The sequence below is a fragment of the Chrysochloris asiatica genome, unplaced genomic scaffold (genome assembly GCF_000296735.1).
Source record: "Chrysochloris asiatica unplaced genomic scaffold, ChrAsi1.0 scaffold00021, whole genome shotgun sequence".
NCBI classification, from domain to species: Eukaryota; Metazoa; Chordata; class Mammalia; order Afrosoricida; family Chrysochloridae; genus Chrysochloris; species Chrysochloris asiatica.
In genome coordinates this window covers 16,427,013-16,445,240 of record NW_006408539.1, presented here as the reverse complement: position 1 = coordinate 16,445,240, position 18,228 = coordinate 16,427,013, and the positions used below count along the sequence as shown (strand labels likewise).

General features: G+C 47.5%; 1 protein-coding gene across 1 annotated transcript in view; it reads left to right on the top strand.

Moving 5' to 3' along the window:
• The window catches only part of BCL2 (B-cell CLL/lymphoma 2), a 227,926-nt gene extending 211,255 nt beyond the window's left edge, over positions 1 to 16,671 (top strand). Inside the window, exon 2 of the mRNA XM_006837534.1 lies at positions 16,537 to 16,671. Within this exon, the coding sequence (XP_006837597.1) occupies positions 16,537 to 16,671 (135 nt within the window). The remainder of the gene's footprint in view (positions 1 to 16,536) is intronic.
• The last annotated feature ends 1,557 nt before the right edge of the window (positions 16,672 to 18,228 follow it).

The following is an 18,228-nucleotide window of genomic DNA, read 5'->3' as shown; positions in this document are numbered from 1 at the left end:
GGCATTTAACAGCAACAACACCTGGGTTACATTATGACAAAATTTTAAATTTATTTCAGCAGAGAAAGTATGACTGGAAAGGAAAAATGGCGAACGATTCTTGCAGGGAGAAGCTAGCGTATTGTTGCCGGCTGGTTAGCAGGCTCCTGGTGAAAGGGACTGGGTGGTCTGACCGAGCTCCACTTGCACATGTGGTATCAGATTCTGTGGAGTGCCCGGGGCAGGGGTGGGGCTCGTGTGACTTGTGGCTACGCCTTGGTCATAGGTTCTTCTTCTGTTAAACCAGCCCAGTTTACTGTCACTATCCGGCTGTGTACAACTGCCAGCTTGAGGACCTGCCACACACAGCCCCAAATCCCCCCTCCTTCCAGGCTCTGGATGCTCTTATTCAGATTATTTAGGGCTTACCCCCTCATAAATTCGCTTAGCGACTCACCAGGACCCAGAGGTATCTCTCATCATTGCTTATCTTGCCAAGAAATGGCTTGTGTCCTTCTTTTCTGTCTCAGACTGGGGAGCAGATTGTGGTTGGATGTGTACAGGCCTTGCCATCTCATGGTGCCAGCTTCAGGTCCCAGCCTGGCCTCTGGGAGCCATGTGACCCTGGGAAGGTTGTGTGACCTCTCTGAACACAGGCTCTTCTGTGGAAGGTCCTTTTACCAGGGCCCACAGTAGGCTTCAGTGGGTCACTGGGTGGGACAGTAGTTCTCACCCCTCATGCCACATATGAGGTCAGAAGTAAACCCTGTGTAAGCTCTCCCGCGAGTGGTCTGACTGCAGGTGGATTGCTCCGTTAGTCAGATGAGTCCTAAGTAGATAAGACTCGTGACAAGGGCCACCCAAAGCGTGTACAGTGTTATCACTGGGTCCAGGATTTGTATAAGGATTCTCCTGGGGGAAATAACTTGGTCTAAGGAACTCTGGTAGCATAGTGGTTACGAACTGGGCTGCGAGCTGCAAGGTCAGCAGTTCGAAACTACCAGCTGTTCTGCAGGAGAAAGATGAGGCTTTCTGCTCCCGTAAAGATTACAGCCTTGTAAACCCTGTCCAGGGTTGCTATGAGTTGGCACCGACTCCACAGCACACAACAACAACAAAGTCCCTCCAAGGAACCCTCGTGCTGCCATGGGTTAAGCATTGGGTGGCCAACTGAAAGGTGGGAGTCAGATGAGGCTTCATTCAATCTGCTTCAGAAAAACTGGAAGCTTCAGAAACTCTATGGACAAGTTCTCCTCTGTCCTACAGGGTTGCTAGAGTTGGAAGCTACTGAAGACAGCGGGTGTGGTCTTGGGGATCCCTCCAGAATCTTTTGCCACCCCAACCTGAAGCTGCCTCTCCTGGTGTCAGGCGTGAGCTATTCTGTATCTCCAGTGACATGCTACGTTGGAGGCAGGTGTATGGAATCGGTGGTGTGGACAGGGTCCTGCGCTGGGCTTAGGGGCAAGTATGACATCTTCCCTGCCTGGGAGGATGCACACATCCCCTTCGTGCCCTCTGCAGCACACAGCACAGTGCTGAGCATGAGGTGAATGTTTGCATCCTAGAATTCAGCATGAGCCCACCCACTCCAAGGTGTCAGCAAGAGCACTGCCTCAAGACCACTCACTCCCGCATAGGCACCGCCCACCGGACCGCCAGTCCAGCCGGGGCGGTCCCTGATCCTGCCCTTCGTGGGTGGAGCAGCCAGTGTGCACAGCAAACCTTGTGAGCATGGCTGTCTGTCTGGCCGGTGAGGAGCAGATGCCCGTGAGTGGGTGTGGAGCTGCTGCTCTCCAGGAGACGCTCTTTCTGCTGCCAGCACCCTGGACAGGCCTGTCCGCACACAGGGAGCTTCTGACCTTGCTGGTGTCCACAGGCTTCCCCAGAAGGCAGCCCTCAGTGAGGATCAGCCAGCCGTCTGTCAGCTGTTCCCTGGAGGCTTTGCTGGTAGAAAACTGCTCAGCCCCTCTGCCTGTTGAAGCCCGCCCCCCACCCCATGACTGTTGTCAGGACACACTTGTGTGAGTGTGTATATTTGTATCCTCAGATACCAGAAAACATGCTGCCCGGGGCCCTTCCTAGTAAACCTCCACTCCAGCCCTGACTTTGCTCGGTGTGGTGCGTCCCAGGGCTTGCCCGAGATGGAGTGATCTGCTGCCCTCCATGGTCACAGGACAGCTGTCTGATGAGGAAGGAAGAGATCCAGGCAGCGCCACTGGAAACTCATCTGTTTTTACTCATGTTGGGTCTTTCCCGGAGAACTGAGCTCCATCGTGAAATATAAAATGAAAGCAGATTTTCCCTAACACAGAGGGAGAGTTCTAAGAGAGAGAGAGCCATGACAGCATCCTCTGGTCCCTCCCAGACACAGAGTTGACTCCTCTTCCTGGTGAGGGCTGGTGGGGTGGACAGGAAACATCTCCCCCAGCTGCTCGGGGATCTTCTTGCTCATCTGAACTGCAGCTACAGCACTGGGGCTGGGAACTGGGCAGGGCCAGTCAGATCTCCGTATTTCCTAAATTATTTTATTGAGCTAAAATATATATAGCAAAATGTGCTATTGTCAACATTTTTGAGTATATAATTCAGTAACTTTAGTTCATTCACCATGTTGTGCTACCTTTATGATTATCCACCCCGCCTTCGTTTCTCTAGTGCTGCCCTAGCGGAAGTAGCACAAGTGCATGGCTCTAACCAACACATTTATATTCTCACAGAAGTCCAAATTCAGACTTGGACTGAATGCCAGCATGCTTTTTAAGGTAAGGCTGTCTCTCTTTGCTGGCTCTGGGGAAGGTCCTTGTCTCCTTTCAACATCTGAGGGACCAACATCCCTTGGAGATCTTCATCTGTCTTGGCATCGATTTTCCCCTGGGTCTAGGAGGTTCTCAGCACAGGGACCCCAGGGCCAAAGGATGTGCTCCATTCCTGACTCTTCTTTCTTGCTGGTAGGGAGTCTCTCTTTCTTGGTTCACTGCCCTCCCCTTTTTTTATCTCAAGATACAACCTAATCCTGTATATTCCATCCAACCTTACTAATATCCTAAAAGTAAGGATTTACAACACAAAGGTGCTTCTGACTCAACAGATTGATTTACAACAGCATGGTGGCTCCATAGACTAAGCATTGGACTGCAAAATACAAGATTGGTGGTGTGAGCTTACCAGCTGCTCCACAGGATACAGATGAGGTTTTCTGCTCCTGAAAAGATGTACAACCTCAGCAGCCATGTATAGGATCGCTGTGACAACAACAACAAGGTCCCTCCGAGCTCTGTTTGCTTGTTGCCTCTTTTATATCTCAAAAGAGAGTGACTCAAGATACAGCCTGACATTCCAGGTAATACCCTGCCTCATGAACATGATTTTTGGGAAGTGCTGTCAATCAGGGGTTCCAACTCCTAGCTACCCCAAATAGCATTTTGGAGGAGTAGCTAGTGGGTTTGAACCAGTGACCTTATTGTTAGCTGTCCAGTACTTATCCTACAGTGCCCTACTAGGATCCCATTACCATCATGTTGTTGTTGTAATTAACTGCCCTTGAGGCATTCCGACTCATATTGGTCCTGTACAGGGTTTCCGAGGAGCGGCTGCTGGGTTTGAGCCACTGACCTTGTGGTTAGGTCCTGTGCTTATCCTACAAGGGCCACACCACATAGAATAATTCCATCACATCACAAAATGAAAGATGATTATTAATACTGAGAACTATGGCTTAGCCAAGTTGATACTTTGAGGGGACACAATTCAGTCTATAACATGCCCCAAACAAATCCGGCGCCCCATAAGTAATGACTCCCCGTTCTGGATATCGCTGTTAACTTTGGTGTCTGTGTAGGTCCAGATGTTTCATATCAGTGAGATCAGACACTATTTTTTTTTAATCTCAGGTGCTTTTGACTGGGATAGTAGTGGGCTGTGAGGCTTGGGCAGAGGCTTGCTCCAGATGGAGAATAAGCCCACTGATGCTGTCTGTGCCTATGGACGGTAACCAGGAAAAGAAGCCAGGATTCCAGGAGAGAGCTTCAGGCATGATGGCTGCTGGCGATGCCCAGTGAGGGTACTGCCTGCTCCCTTGTGTTCTCCTTTGCTCTTTTCACTCCAGGCCTGAGAACAGTTTCAGCAAGTTCCTATTAGAAATGCATGCAGGTTCTTTGTCCTCCCCACCCCACCCACCTCAGTCAACACTTGCTGATTTAAACAAGTTAGAATCAAACTAGCAGCCCCCAGCTATGGCCCTCCACATTTAATAAGCTAAGGACACCCCCTTCCTGCTCCAGGAGCAGCGTCCCGATGACAGCAATTAGGCCAAGCTGTAGAAGTTTGCAAGCATTTGCTTTCAGTTCCCATTTTTAGCATATTTTCATGAATTAACTCTTGCAGTGGTGGGGAGAGGAGTTGGTGGCCATGGCATCACGTCTGCACAGTTGCCAGCATACACACCTGTCCACCTCAATGCAGCTCACAGTGATCGCACTGTTACCCAGGGGAAGGATGGGAAGGTAGCTCACCTGTAGCTCTAGATCCCAAATGCTATATTCCAAACGTTAATCTTCCCATAGACTTCCCAGCCCACACAGGTAAAGGGGACCCTGTTTGTATTGAGGATGAGCAAAGTCTGAGGAGCACCCAACTCTCCCTCCATACTAGGTTCTGAGAGGAGGGGACTGGGTGGGAGTGAGGGGGTGGGGAAATACAGGTCAGGGGTTGTGCTGGTCAGTTGCTTTGCTGGTCAGAGGAGTACCCTGAAATGGAAGGCCCAGAGGATGAGTTTTACACGGGGAGGTGCTGAGGACAGGTGTGGATTTTGGGGTAAGTAGCCGAGACTGACCATGGGAAGAGGAAATAGGGAAGCAGCTGCCAGCTGCCAGTTGATGCCTGCTTCGTTCACTGAGCACATTCTGAAGTTTCATCCATGCTGTAGCATGCATCATTCCTTCATTTGGCTGATAATAGTGCACTGGATGGGCAAACCACATTTTGTTTATCCATTCACCTTTTGCTGAACACTTGTGTGGTTTCCACTATTTGGCTATTGTGAATAGTGCTTTTATGAACACTATTCGCAGTCACCAAAAAGGCGGTCTACAGGTTTGTGTGGGCATGTGTTCTCAATCTTTTGGATAGATGCTTAGGAGTGAAATTGCTGGGCCATGCGATCGCTCGATGTTTAACTTACTGAGTAGCCACCACACACGATGGCTGTACCATCTTACCTTCTCATCATCAGTTTATGAGGGCGCGGCTTCTACACATCCTCACCAACACTCGATATTGTCCATTTCTTCCCCATCCTAACTGTGCTAGTAGATATGAAATCGTAGCTCATTGTAGTTTTGATTTGCATCTCCGTAATGACCACTGGGAACATGCGACTCTATATGATAAGCTCTGGATAAGGTCCATGGTTCGGGCCTGCCATTGGCTGCATGGGAGAAGGATGAGGCTTTCTGCTCCCACAAAGATTTAAGACTTCGGAAATCCTATACAAAGTTGCTGTGAGTCGGAATCGACTCCACAGCACTTAACAGCAACGATGACCAACAATGGTTGACGCTAAGACAAGCACTGGACTGCCACTAGGCACTCCTCGGAAACCTTGCATAGGGTCTCTGTGAGTCAGAACTAAGTCGATGGCACTTAACAATAATGGTCATGTGTTTATGGTCTCTTGATCCATCTTCCTTGATGAAACATCTATCCAGATCCTTTGCCTCTATTATAATACAGTCCTGGTGTGACTTTGTGGGTAATGCATCTGACTGCACAGCTGTTTGAACTGCAAGGTCGACGGTTCAAGCTCACCAGCTGCTCCTTGGAAACCATACACAGAGTTGCTATGGGTCGGAACCAACTAGACAGAACTTAACGAAAACAGCACTTATCTTTTTATTGTTGAGATATAAGAATTCTGCTCTTTTGCTCAGTGTAAATGATTAATGACTTCCATGGCCAACACAGTATCATAAATGAACGACCCTTTCTCCAAAACAGAGTAAACAACAAACAAATGGCAATAACTCAAAACAGCAAAGGGCTGAGCTCCAGAAAATGCAGGCTTTGAGAGGCTTGGAGCCTAGAGAAGGTAGAGGAATGAGGAAGGTAACAGCGGGAATCAGGTTAGCCCAGCCTCTGCATGGGAGACCCTGAGGAAGGCACCTTCCTCTTCCGGTGTTTGGCACTGAATGGGGACTGCACTCTCTTCTGTCCCCTCACACCATAAATTCACAGAGTGTGGTGAAGAAGGTTTCATGTGCCAATTCCAGCTTCTGTGGATGTGTCTGAATATCATGGGGCAATGACAATAGGGCAGGACTTGGGTCTCCGGAAGCTCCAAAGACTCCTCCGCTCCTAACCCAGTGTTGCTTCAATGTTGTGCGGCTCCTGAATGAATAAGGAGGCCCAAGAAGGAATTTCAGGGCCTGTGGCACTGTAGGATAAGAGCCACAGGGTTGGCGGTTCAAACCCACCAGTTACTCCTTAGGAAACCCTATACAAGTTTGTAAAACTGCACTCAACAATACTTAACAACAACAGCAATATGGATAGGGAGCCCACGGGTGGTACCGATGGTTAAGTGCTGGAGTACTGACTGAAAGGTTAGCAGTCTGAAACCACCTAGGAGCACCTCAGAAGAAACGCCTGGTAATTGGTTCCTGAAAGGTCACAATCGTGGAAAGCATGTGGTTGTGCAGTTCTGCTCTGCCACACGTGGGGCCACTATGAGTCAGAACGCATTAGACAGCATCTGGTTGGTTCACATGGATGGAGTCTTTGGAGCAAACCGCCTAGCACTGACATGTTTTAGCACATGTTGTTATAAATGCAGGTCTTGCCCTTTTCCAAAGAACTCTTGAAGTCCTTGCGGGAGGCACCTCGGCCTCTCCCTGTGACATTTGCATACCTAGTGCCTGGGAGGGGGAACTTCTTTCAGAGGCACCCGATGGGATGGGGATTAGACAATAGGATTCCGCAGATCCTACCCTGGGACCTGCTGAGCATCTCTGACCCGGCCCTGGGCAGCAGGCCCGCTGGAGTCAGCCGCAGAGGCTGTAAACACTGTCTTGCTCAGGAGAGGAAGGAACCTTGGACTGTTTGTTTTTTCTGCTTCCCTAGCTTCTGGGGGCCCCTGGCTTATTTGCATTCTCAGTAAAATTTGCATAACAAAATAACCCAAACTTTCCTGGACCAACTGCAGTAGGAGTGGGGGAAGAGGGGCACAGTTTTGTTTTTGTTTTGCTTGGGGGTTTTCATCTCCAGCCATTTTTCTAGCTGGCCTCTTGTTTTACCAAATGACACTTAGATTAGGATGCTTCAAGTCTAGGCTGTTGGCTGGTAAATCAACCAGTCCCTCCCCCTAGGGTCCAAAGTGCCTCAAAATCAGTCTGTTTCCTATGATTGGTGGATCCCTGCACAGCCTGCAGGCTAGCCAGCTGCGTGTCCTTCAGCTGCACGCACAGGGCCTCCCTTCCTCCCTACACCCGGAATCAGTGTTTGGGGAGTATAGGGAGAGCTGGAGGAAGAGCCCAGGGAGACCGAGGCGTGCAACGGGCCTGCCACCCGGCCCATTCAGCACAATGTGCTGAGGAGGAAATCCGGCTGAGCCGATGACCAGGGGAAATGGAATCACTTCCTCGCCAGCTGCTTTATTCAGGTAGAAGGAGGTCTCGGTTCCTTGCATGGGTTTTAGTGCTTCCCGCAGGCATGTCCCCGTGTCTCCATCCCTCCCCTCCGTCCTCCAGCCTTCAGACAGCTGCTGAAGCCGTAGATGGTCTGGGAATGAATGAATGTCTTTTCTTCTTCCTTCTCCCCTCAGAGGATCTGTGGCTAGGAAGAGGAATCGTCCCGCACCTTTTTGTTCGCAGGGATGTTACAAAGCAGACTTTGCCCAGTGAGGCTCTCCCCATCTTGCACTAGACACCTACTCTTGTACCTGTAGTACCAGGTGTCATAGTGCTAGGAACACTGTTGTGAAGCAGGGGTCTCCGCAGCGGTAGGGTGAATGGTCGGATGAGTTAGGAAAATGCCACCCAGTGCATTCAAGGCCAGAATATGTCCAATACCTGTGACAATGAGCAGACACTGACCAGGAAGGCTGAGTGCTGAAGAGGGAAGGAGGCTGCGGGGCCTGGCTGGACAGTGGGAGCAGTTCAAGGCTGCTGTAAGACAAGTGCTGAATTCTCTTTAATCCAGTCACTTATTTGGCCTCTGAATAAACTCCTTTAAGAAATAAATCACATCTATAAAGATGTATTGGGGAAATCTGCTCTATAATAAAGAATAAAAAGAACTCAATAGAGCTCCCTTCCATAAACATGTACTAAATGCGACCACCGCGTGCTCCAGGACCCCCAAGACAAATAAAGCGGTCCCTGCGCATAGGTGCTAATAGTCTGATGAGAAGTTAGACACGTAAACATGTTCTTGGTGTTAAGGACACAGCTGAGGCCTCTAACTCAACCTGGGGGCTGGGAATGAGTGACTGCTCCTGGCTCTCTGGAGGAAATACAAGTTACAGGAAAGTGTCGATGCTGAAGGTGGAGTCCTGGGGAGAGAGATTTAGGTGGTAAAGTCAATGGAACAGATGCGTAACTGCCCATTTTAGTGCCACTGAGCTTGACCTCCAGCTTCCAGCATTTGCATGCCTGGTCTCTGAGCACATTCTGTGCATTGGTGCCCCCATTCAAGCATCCTTCAGCAATGAGTGATGGGAGTTAGTGTACAGATACCCCAGTCCCTAGACCCTCAGTAGGATCACATGAGGTGCACATTCTACAGTGCCCCCCAGATTTCCCCAGCGGGGTTACTCCAGTTGATAGCAGGAGTAACTTGCTTGATAAGGACATGTGTGGCCGAGTTCCGTTTCTACCTCAGTTCCCCACTTCCCTACTAAGAGACATCTTTGCTCTTTAACACTTTAAAGAGGACTTTTGCAGCAGATTTGCCCAATGCGGTGATGTATCATTGAATTTTTTGACTGCTGTTTGTATGGGCATTAATTATGGAGCCAAATAAAATGAAACCCTTGACCACTTCAGTTTTTCTCTGTTTTTGTAATGTTGCTTCTTCATCCAGTTGTAGGAATGTTGCTCTATGTTGAGGTTTGTTTTGTTTTCTTTTATCCTGAAGTCTATAGTCTTCCATCTTCATCAGTAAGTACTTCAAGTTTTCTTCACTATCAGTAAGCAAGGTCGTGCCATCTGCATATCACAGGCTGTTAAGGAGTCTTTCTCCAATCCTGATGCCACATTCTTCTTCAGATATTCAAATAATCCAACTGCTTGGATTATTTATCCAGCACACAGTATGCTGAGATCACAGCATTAATACACAGCATTCGTGATTTTAAACTATGCAATATCCCTTGTTCTGCTTGGATGACTGTCTCTTGGTGTCTGTACAGGTTCTGCCCAGTTAAGTGTTCTGGAATTCCCTTTCTTTGCAAAGGTATCTATGACTTGTTATGATCCACACAGTCGAATGCCTTTGCATAATCATAAAGGCTTAAGGTAACCATGAAGAGAGCAGGGTCCTGGAAGAGTGTCAGTGGTCTTGATGCACAATGCATCAAAGCTCCCAGCAAGATGCAACCTAACAACATGGATGGTGCTGGCAGTCTTTATGGGGGTGTCTTTGGAGGAAAAAGCTGGACCAACTGGGTTAAATGTGGTTGGGAAGTGAGCTAATAAGTTTTGAGTTGGCAGCTTGTTGGAGAGGAAGGAAAGAGAGAATAATAAGGTAGAATATAGCATCAGAACTGACATTTTGAGGAAATCTGAATGTTTATATGCCAAGAAGAAAGAAACGGAAGGAAGGATGAGGCTGGAATTATATTTGAGAGCAGGGACTACTGATGGAAGAGGACTCCCGATGTGATGGAAAATGGTGGGATGAAGGCACAAGGTGAAGAAGGCCAGGGAAAAAGGTAGGTTGAGATCTAAGTTAATAGATGGGCACCATCTGCTGAAAGGTGAGCGGCACATTTGGGGAAAATGGCGGTGCTTGGGAAGAGTCACTGAAAGGAACAGAGAAGAGATATGGCCAAAAACAAAGGATTGGCACATAGTCTTAAGAGATTCTGAGTTTGCAGACCAGGTATTTTGAGCAGTTCCAGTGTGTGTAGCTGGACAACTTTCTCTCGTAGCACTTGGGAGCCTAGTAGGGGTCACAGAGGGTCAGGAGGAGAGGAAGTTGAAGGAGCAAGGGGGGCGGAGCACAGAGACATCAATAAACCATGGCCTGCCCATACTATAACCCCTTAAGAGGAAGCAAGGGATTGCATACGGTTCTCCCCTCCACCAAATACACACATCATGCATTTGCTTACTAGTACATACTGCAGGTAATCTAGGTTTTGTTTGCATCCCCTGTAAAAGAAACAGCATCTTTATTAGGCATTTTTGCCCCAGTCTTGATTATGAGTTTATTCTTTTTCTTTTCTTCCCTTAAACTTCAGGGGGCAGATCCCCATGGAGACAAAAGTATAAAGCCATGAAAAATAGGAAATAACAAAGGCATTTGATAACAGTGTCTGATTTCTTAGGGGTACTATCCAATTTTCACCTTCACTCTCTTCTGCTGTGTGCAGAATTCAAAATGGCAGCACACATTAAGTTGAATTCAGATATGCACAGATGGGCATTACTTCTCTCTAGAATGTGAGCTCTTGGAGGGCAGAGTGGCTTGTCACCCCTTCAGACCTCCCTGGATCCATAGTCAGTTCAAACACTGTGGCTTGTAACTGCATGTCAACCTGTTTACAGCCAGTCGAGCCATATCCAATGTCCCTGTGTATAGATAGAGCTGAGGGCTAGCAGTGAGCCCAAGGGTCTGAATCTCTGGGTACAGGACTCCTGACAACTCTTCTGGGTCCAGGTCTAAGAAGGATTCCATTTCCCTGGGGAGCATGGTCTTGTGTCAAGCCCAGTCTCTTCCAGTTTGGTCATTTCCCAACATACTGGTCTGGTAAATGATGGAGTTTGACTTTCTTCAGATTTGATCAACAGTAGGCATGTGTCATTATATCTATGTTGTGTTAACTGACATCAAGTCAGTTCCGACTCTTAGTGACTTGTATAGTTTCCAAGAAATGGCTGGTGGGTTTGAACTGCCAACCTTGTGGTTAACAGTCCATTGCTCCATTTTATATATATATATATTGTTGTTGCTAAGTGCTGTCAAGTCGGTTCTGACTCATAGTGACCCTGTATGTTTCCAAGGCCTTAAATCTGTGTGGGAGCAGAATGTCTCATCTTTCTCCTGCAGAGCAGCTGGCAGGCCTGAACCATGGGCGGTGTGGTTCTCAGTCCAGTGCTTATCATTAAAATTTTGTTTAGTAAATGTCAAAATATATGTGTTGTATAAAAATGAGAAAAGACAGCTCACCGAAAACAAAAGGAGAATCTACATGTGCCATTTCCCTCATGCCACTCCTGTCTTCTGAGGTAGTTGGTGTTGACAGCTCATTGTTTTCTCTTGTGTACTTTTCTTCTGTGTATACAGGCACACACATATGGTAGGTTTTAACACAACAGTAAAAGGATATGTTTTGCATACTGTTTTGTCACCTACTTCACTAGTATTTTGTGAGGAACATCTTTCCTTGCCAACACATAAGAGCTGTAATTTTTAATGGCTGAAATAGGTTGATGGTTTGGCCCACCAGCTATTACATGGGAGAAAGATGAGGTTTTCTGCCTCTGCAAAGAATTAAAAAGCCTTGGAAACCCTATACAGGGTCTCTATGAGTCAGAACCGACTCGGCGGTACTAAACCACAACAACGTATCCCACCATCTAGTATCAACCATATTTCCAGGCCTTGCTGTTGTTTTCAAGTTTTTGCTCTCAAAAACACCACGTGCATTTTATTATTTTTTCAATTCATTTAACTAGAAGTGGAATTACTAATAAAAAGATAATGCTTTTGAGGCCTTTGATACACACTTTCAAGCAGGGAACGGCTGGACCTCTGCCTGGACCTAGGAGTCTGTTCGTGTGTGGTGGGGCCCTTCACTGCTACTCTGTCATCGTCTCGGACACTCTGTGTTCACTTCATCTTATTTCATTTGCGATCCGGTTTAAAGAAAACATCTTAAAGGAGCCTGAGGTAGAAAAGACAAATTCTGGAGGGTGAGCAGCTTGAAGAGAGGTGTGTGTGTGTGTGTGTGTGTGTGTGTGTGACAGAGAGAAGGGGGTGAGGTGGTCCACCACTGGTCATAATGCAGGAGGGATGAGGACACTTGGATGACACATCTATGGACCCCCGTCCGTGTCAGCCCACTCCTACTTCCCTGCAGCCAGACTGTGGGGCTGGGGGCTTGGCCATCAGCACCAGCTCTGGCCTGTGAATGTAGATGTTTGAGGAGAAGCTCTCTGCGAACTCCTGGCCACTGCTAGCGCTCTGCCTGCTGGGAAAGGGAGTAAGTCTCTGCCCCACACCTGTGCCCATGCCGGCAGCAAGTCCCACCCCTTGCCAGTCCTGACATGATCAAGGAGGTGGTGCCTCCCACTCACAGAGCCTGGGATTTTGTCTGAATCACATGACCATGTTCCGGGTTTTCTTTTCCCCTCTTTGTTGCTTTTAATACATAACAAGAGCATGTGTTTATTGAAAACAGCTTTCAAACTTAAACAAATAATGACAGATTGTTCAAACAGCCTTCAGAAATTGCCCTAATCAGGATGTTTGAAAAAGCAAGTAGTCTCCATGAGAGTAGCTTGGGAACATGTTCAGTCCTCAAACCACAGGATTACTGTGCACTTTGGGATCTTAGTGGACAAAGTTTAGGAACCAGTTTCAATCTCCCTGTTTTAACCAGTGAGGAAACCAAGGTTCTAGGGGGTTAAGTGGTTCAACCTCAGCCCCTCTGCCTAAGAACTGATGAAGAGGTATAGTATTGCATGGCAAGCATGTGTGGTTGTTTCCTAGCTTCAGCCAGGACATGGAAGGTGGGGGCTGCTGTTCGGTGCTGTTGAGTCGGTACTGGGGACACATAGTGATCCTGATCCTGCACCAACCTCACCATTGTCACTTCATCTTCTGGCACTGTATTGACAGTGTTCTACTGCTGTTCATAAGGTTTTCAGTGGCTAACACTTCATAGAAGTGATCCGCCTTTCCTTCCTAGTCTGTCTTAGTCTGGAAGCTGAAACTTGCCCACCATGGGTGACGCTGTTGGTATTTAAAATACCGGTGGCATAGCTTCCAGAATCATAGCAACCCACAACCTACCACAGTATGACAAACTGGCAGACAAGACACGCAAGGTTAAACACTTTAATTCACAATTTCTACTAGAACCATTGACCCATTTCAGAACTAACAGCTGCCTCATTTGAGGGAGCTGGGGAATTGCTTCTGTAAAATTTGAGGCTCATTGGGACATCTGGAAGGGGGAAGGGTGGGTAAAGTAGGCATGTGGCAGGTCTGTAAGAAGGTCACGCTTGCTCCAAGTTGTTCATTCTTCCAGTATATCACATTCGGAACCACACTGACAAGTGTTTTTGAGTCACCGACTTTAATCTTCCCAACAACCAATTTTATGGATGGAGTAAATGAGGCTCGGCACTGGATCGTTCCCATGCAGAGCTTCTCCCACAAGTCCAGACCACGGTGTCTACTCCTCGGGTCACTAAATGCCACATTATCTAATCCAACTCTAGACTGCACACGAGAAGTGGTTCATTAGACTCATTAGCAGCGTAGTTATTTGCAGCAGGGGATGGAGGCCATGAGAAGGAATTCTACCAGCCCTGGAAAGAAAGAGATGTTTGGGGGTGCATTCCTCTGCCCCACCCTCTCCAGTACCGTGACCAGGCAAACCCGAAGTTAATGCCAACTGAGCATGTCCCTTCTTGCTTCCATGTCCAGAAAGGGCTTCGCTCAGAAGGCTAGACTGACTCCGAATCTGACTTGGCTTCAGAAAACGCCCTGGGTAACTAGAGGAATTCAAGGCCCCAGATTAGTTCAGTTGAGTGGCACCCACAATACTGGCAGGGCTCCAGAGAACGGGGCTGTCCTTCCAGCGGGGGCTGTTGTCCCTCAGAAGAAGGGAGGGCTGTTACTGCTTCAGCTCTGTGTGACCCTGAGGTACATCTGCAAGAGGCAGAGTTGCCCCTGTTTATACATAGACTCTGATGCCTCAGGAGCCCTTGATCCTAATTACGTGACGAGAAGGTACGTTGTTTGATAAATAGTCATGACACCGTACCCAGTTGACATTCCATAATTCACAAAGATAATGTTCCGCATGCTGTTTTGTGAGTAGATCGGGGGTCTTACAAGCTTGGGAGCGGCCATCTATTGGTCTCTACCATACAGAGCACAAGAGAATGAAAAAAATCAAGGCTCACAGAAGGAACTAATCCACAATGCTAAGAGCTGACGCGAATCACAGACTCTTCTAAACTGAGACTGAAAGAGCTAGATGGTGCATGCCTGCCGCTACTGATCATTCTGCACAGGGACACGAAAGAAGGTCCTAGATAGAATTGGGGTGAGGGCGGGAGTGAGGATCATAGAACTAACTAAAACTCCTGTGGCAAGCCAGACCTACTAGACTAGGAATAGAGGAAGCCCTGAGATTGTTTGCCGAGGACACCTTTTGAACTTGGAATCAAAGCTTTTTCTGCAGGACACATTTACGCCATGTAACTTGTGAATAATGTGCTCTCTTGAAGAACTAACTTGTCAATTCAGTTCTGACTCGTAGCGACCTTGTATATGGTTTCCAAGGAGTGGTTAGTGAGTTTGAATCACCAGCCTTGTGGTTCAAAGCCATCTTTCGGTCCAGTGCATTATCCCACAGTACCACAGCAGAACTCCAAAGCATTAAATAGATGAAGCCAAATGGTCAACATTCAACCAATAGCAAAGATGGGAACGCTAGACCAATGGAAGCAAAAGTAACACTAGGAGTAATGTCTCACAAGGAGAATTTTTTCATTCTCTTGTACGCTGACACGCTGTACAAATGGCAACCCACAGAACAGAACACATGGTAGAGGGCAGGCACGTGTTAACTTAGGTGATGAGGAAGACTGCTTAAAAAGAGAGGAGAGCAATTATAACCAATGGCACACACAATTTGTATAAAAATTGTTACAAAAGGAACATAGTGAAATGTTTTTTTAAAAAAGGTGATTTAGTGCATCTGAAGGAACAGTTAGTTGTTAAGTATTGTCGAGTCAGTTCCAACCCATAACGACCCTGTATAGGGTTTCCAAGGAACAGCTGGTGAGCTTGAACCACCAACGTCATGGTTCAAACCGACTTTGCAGTCCAGTGCATTAACCCACAGCACCACACCAGGACTCTTGAAGGAACAGAGGATTCACTTATTAGTGACCAGTTCCTTGACTCACCTGACTGAATTACCTTGGTGCTGTGGGTACATGCTGCCGACTGGTGGGGACCTGTATAACTGCATGAATCTGAAGAAATGAGCCTTACCCTACCATCTCTTCAACCAGAGTCCACTTGGGACATATGTGTCCCACATAAGTGTATCAAAATCCATATTACCTTAAACATCTTTCTCCTGAGTTCAGCATACTGAGTGGCTGGTGAGTTTGAACCGCCGACCTTGCAATTCAAACGAACTTGGGTTGAGTGCTTATCCTACTGCGCCCCACCAGGATGCCATACTATCACATGGGATTGCTAGGAATCAGCATGGACCCAATGACATCAGCCACTTGTGCTTGGTTGTTATGTTTTATTATTTTTATAAAAGTCCAGGCAAACTAAACTCTCAGAAGTTCCTGACTGCCTTTGCTGTTTCCTCTTAGCACTTACCAACCAACCAGTTCCCATGGAGTCTACTCCCAACTCATGGCGCCAGTGTGTATATCAGAGAACTGTATTCCACAGTGTTCTCACTGGCTGAGTCTTCATAAGGAAATTCCACTCATGCACCCCTGAGTGTGTCAGAGTAGAACTGTGCTCCACAGTGTTCTCACTGGCTGAGTCTTCATAAGGAAATTCCACCAGGCACCCCTGAGCGTGTCAGAGTAGAACCGGTCTCTACATTGTTTTCAGTGGATGATTTTTCTTAAGTAGATTCCACTCATGGTGTCCCCATGTGTGTCAGAGTAGAACTGGTCTCTACATGTTTGCAGTGGATGATTCTTTATAAGTAGACTCCACTCATGGAGCTCCGAGTGTGTCCGAGTAGAGCTTATCTCCACATTGTTCTCAGTGGATGATTTTTCACAAGTAGATTCCACTTAGAACTGTGCTCTACAGGATTTCCAATGACAACAGTTTTCTGAAACAAATCAGTAGGCCTTTTCCTGAAGCACCTCTGGGTGAACACACACCTCCAACGTTTTGGTAAGCAGCTGAGCCTATGAATCCTTTGTACCACCAAGGGAATCAATCCCCTTAGCACCTAGGGTTATTGTTAAGTACGCGTCAGTTCCTACTCCTAGCGACCCTGTACAGGGTATCTGAGGTGTGGCTGGTGGGTTAGCAGTCCTGTGCTTAGCCTACAGAGCAATGCCAGGACTCTGTCTCTAACACAATTTTTTCTCTTTCCTTCTCTCCCCCCACCAGGATGCATTTGTGGAACTGTACGGACCCAGCATGCGGCCGTTTTTTGATTTCTCCTGGCTGTCTCTGAAGACTCTGCTCAGTCTGGCCCTGGTGGGAGCTTGCATCACCCTGGGTGCCTACCTGGGGCACAAGTGAGGTCACCCAGTCTGCCACAAACAGTTATGCAAGAGGTTCATGAATGCAGTAGAAATAGTACACAGCATTAGTGAGGTACCAAGGAAAGAAGCTGTGGTCTCTTAAAACACATACACACACACACTCACACACACACACAACAAAACACAGAAAAAGACTTTCATGCTCAACATCAAATCAGCTATTTACTGCCAAAGGGAAATATCATTTATTTTTTACATTATTAAGAAAAAGATTTATTTATTTAAGACAGTCCCATCCAGTGTCCTGTCTTTGGAAACCCCACCACTCATTGCTGAGGCCCACTCTGGTGGCCCCATCGGACTCTCCTGTGCCTACACACATGGATTTGTGTGCCACGCAGGCTGCATTCACTCTCCATTTGAAGAGCAAACAAACTGGCAAAGGGCTTGACCGTCAGAGAAGCCAAAGTGTGGCCACTCCAGGCCAGGAGGAAGGGGGCTTTCATATTAACAGAGTGGCTGGAAGTCTAGTCTTCCTGCATAGGATTCACATGGTACAAACCCAGTTAGAGGAAAAGAACCAGGACATTTGGGTGGACATCGGTGTCCACTGAGATTTCCACGCTGAAAGGCAGCAATGGGGGGAGGAGGGGGGGATACCTTTAAACCATAGGAAAGTATTTTTTTAAGCTACCAATTGTGCCGAGAAACATTTTAACAATGTATCGAATATCATCCAGTACCTTAAGCCCTGATGTGTATAGTCCTCTATCTTGAATCTGCCCCTCCGAATACTGGCTCCGTCTGAGTAGGAAACAGGATCCTTTGGCATGTGAGGAAGCAAACGCTCAGTGACTTCTTCAGCATGGGAAGGCAAGTTTCCAGAAGCATCAGGCCCCCACAAGTGCCTGCTTTTCCAGGAGAACTGAGCCTGGGCACTGGCTGGCCTCCGAGAGGGCTTGTCAGCAGCATGTGGTCTCCAAGTGTTTGCAAGCTGATGGAGTTCAGAAGGCCACTGTTGAGAAGTAGCAATATCCAGACTCTGCCTGGGCCTGCTGGGCCTGGGGCTGGCTCTCAGGTTGGGCCCATTTCCCCACAGAGTCCGAACCTGGGCACCACAGGCTTTCTGTTTGGATCGCTTCATAAGACTGACTCAAGGAGCAAACGGGGAGTTGTAGCAGAGAAGTGTATCACTGTGGAGGGAAACTGAGGCACAGCTCCTTTCCCGGAGGGGCCTGCCGGGGCATGGAGCATGCTGGGAAGGTTGCAGAAAGGAGATGGCATCTGAACAGAGTGACCTGTGGCTGCAGTTTCCAGAAAGGCTTTAAAGGACATTGGGGAGGGTCATAAACCGTAAAGGAAGTGTTGAACTGAGGTGTGTCACTAATTAACTGACTTATATCTTTAGAATTACAGTGTAAAACATTATCTTGTCATTGTCTTTTGGTTTTATTTGAAAATCTGTCAGAAAAAAAAAAAAAAAAAGGCTCCAGGTGTGGAATGTGGGGGTTATTGGTACATCCTGGGGCAATTGAAAAAAAAACGAAAAAAAAAAAAAAAACCCAGAAAAATCAGTGGTGGGAATTATAGAGAC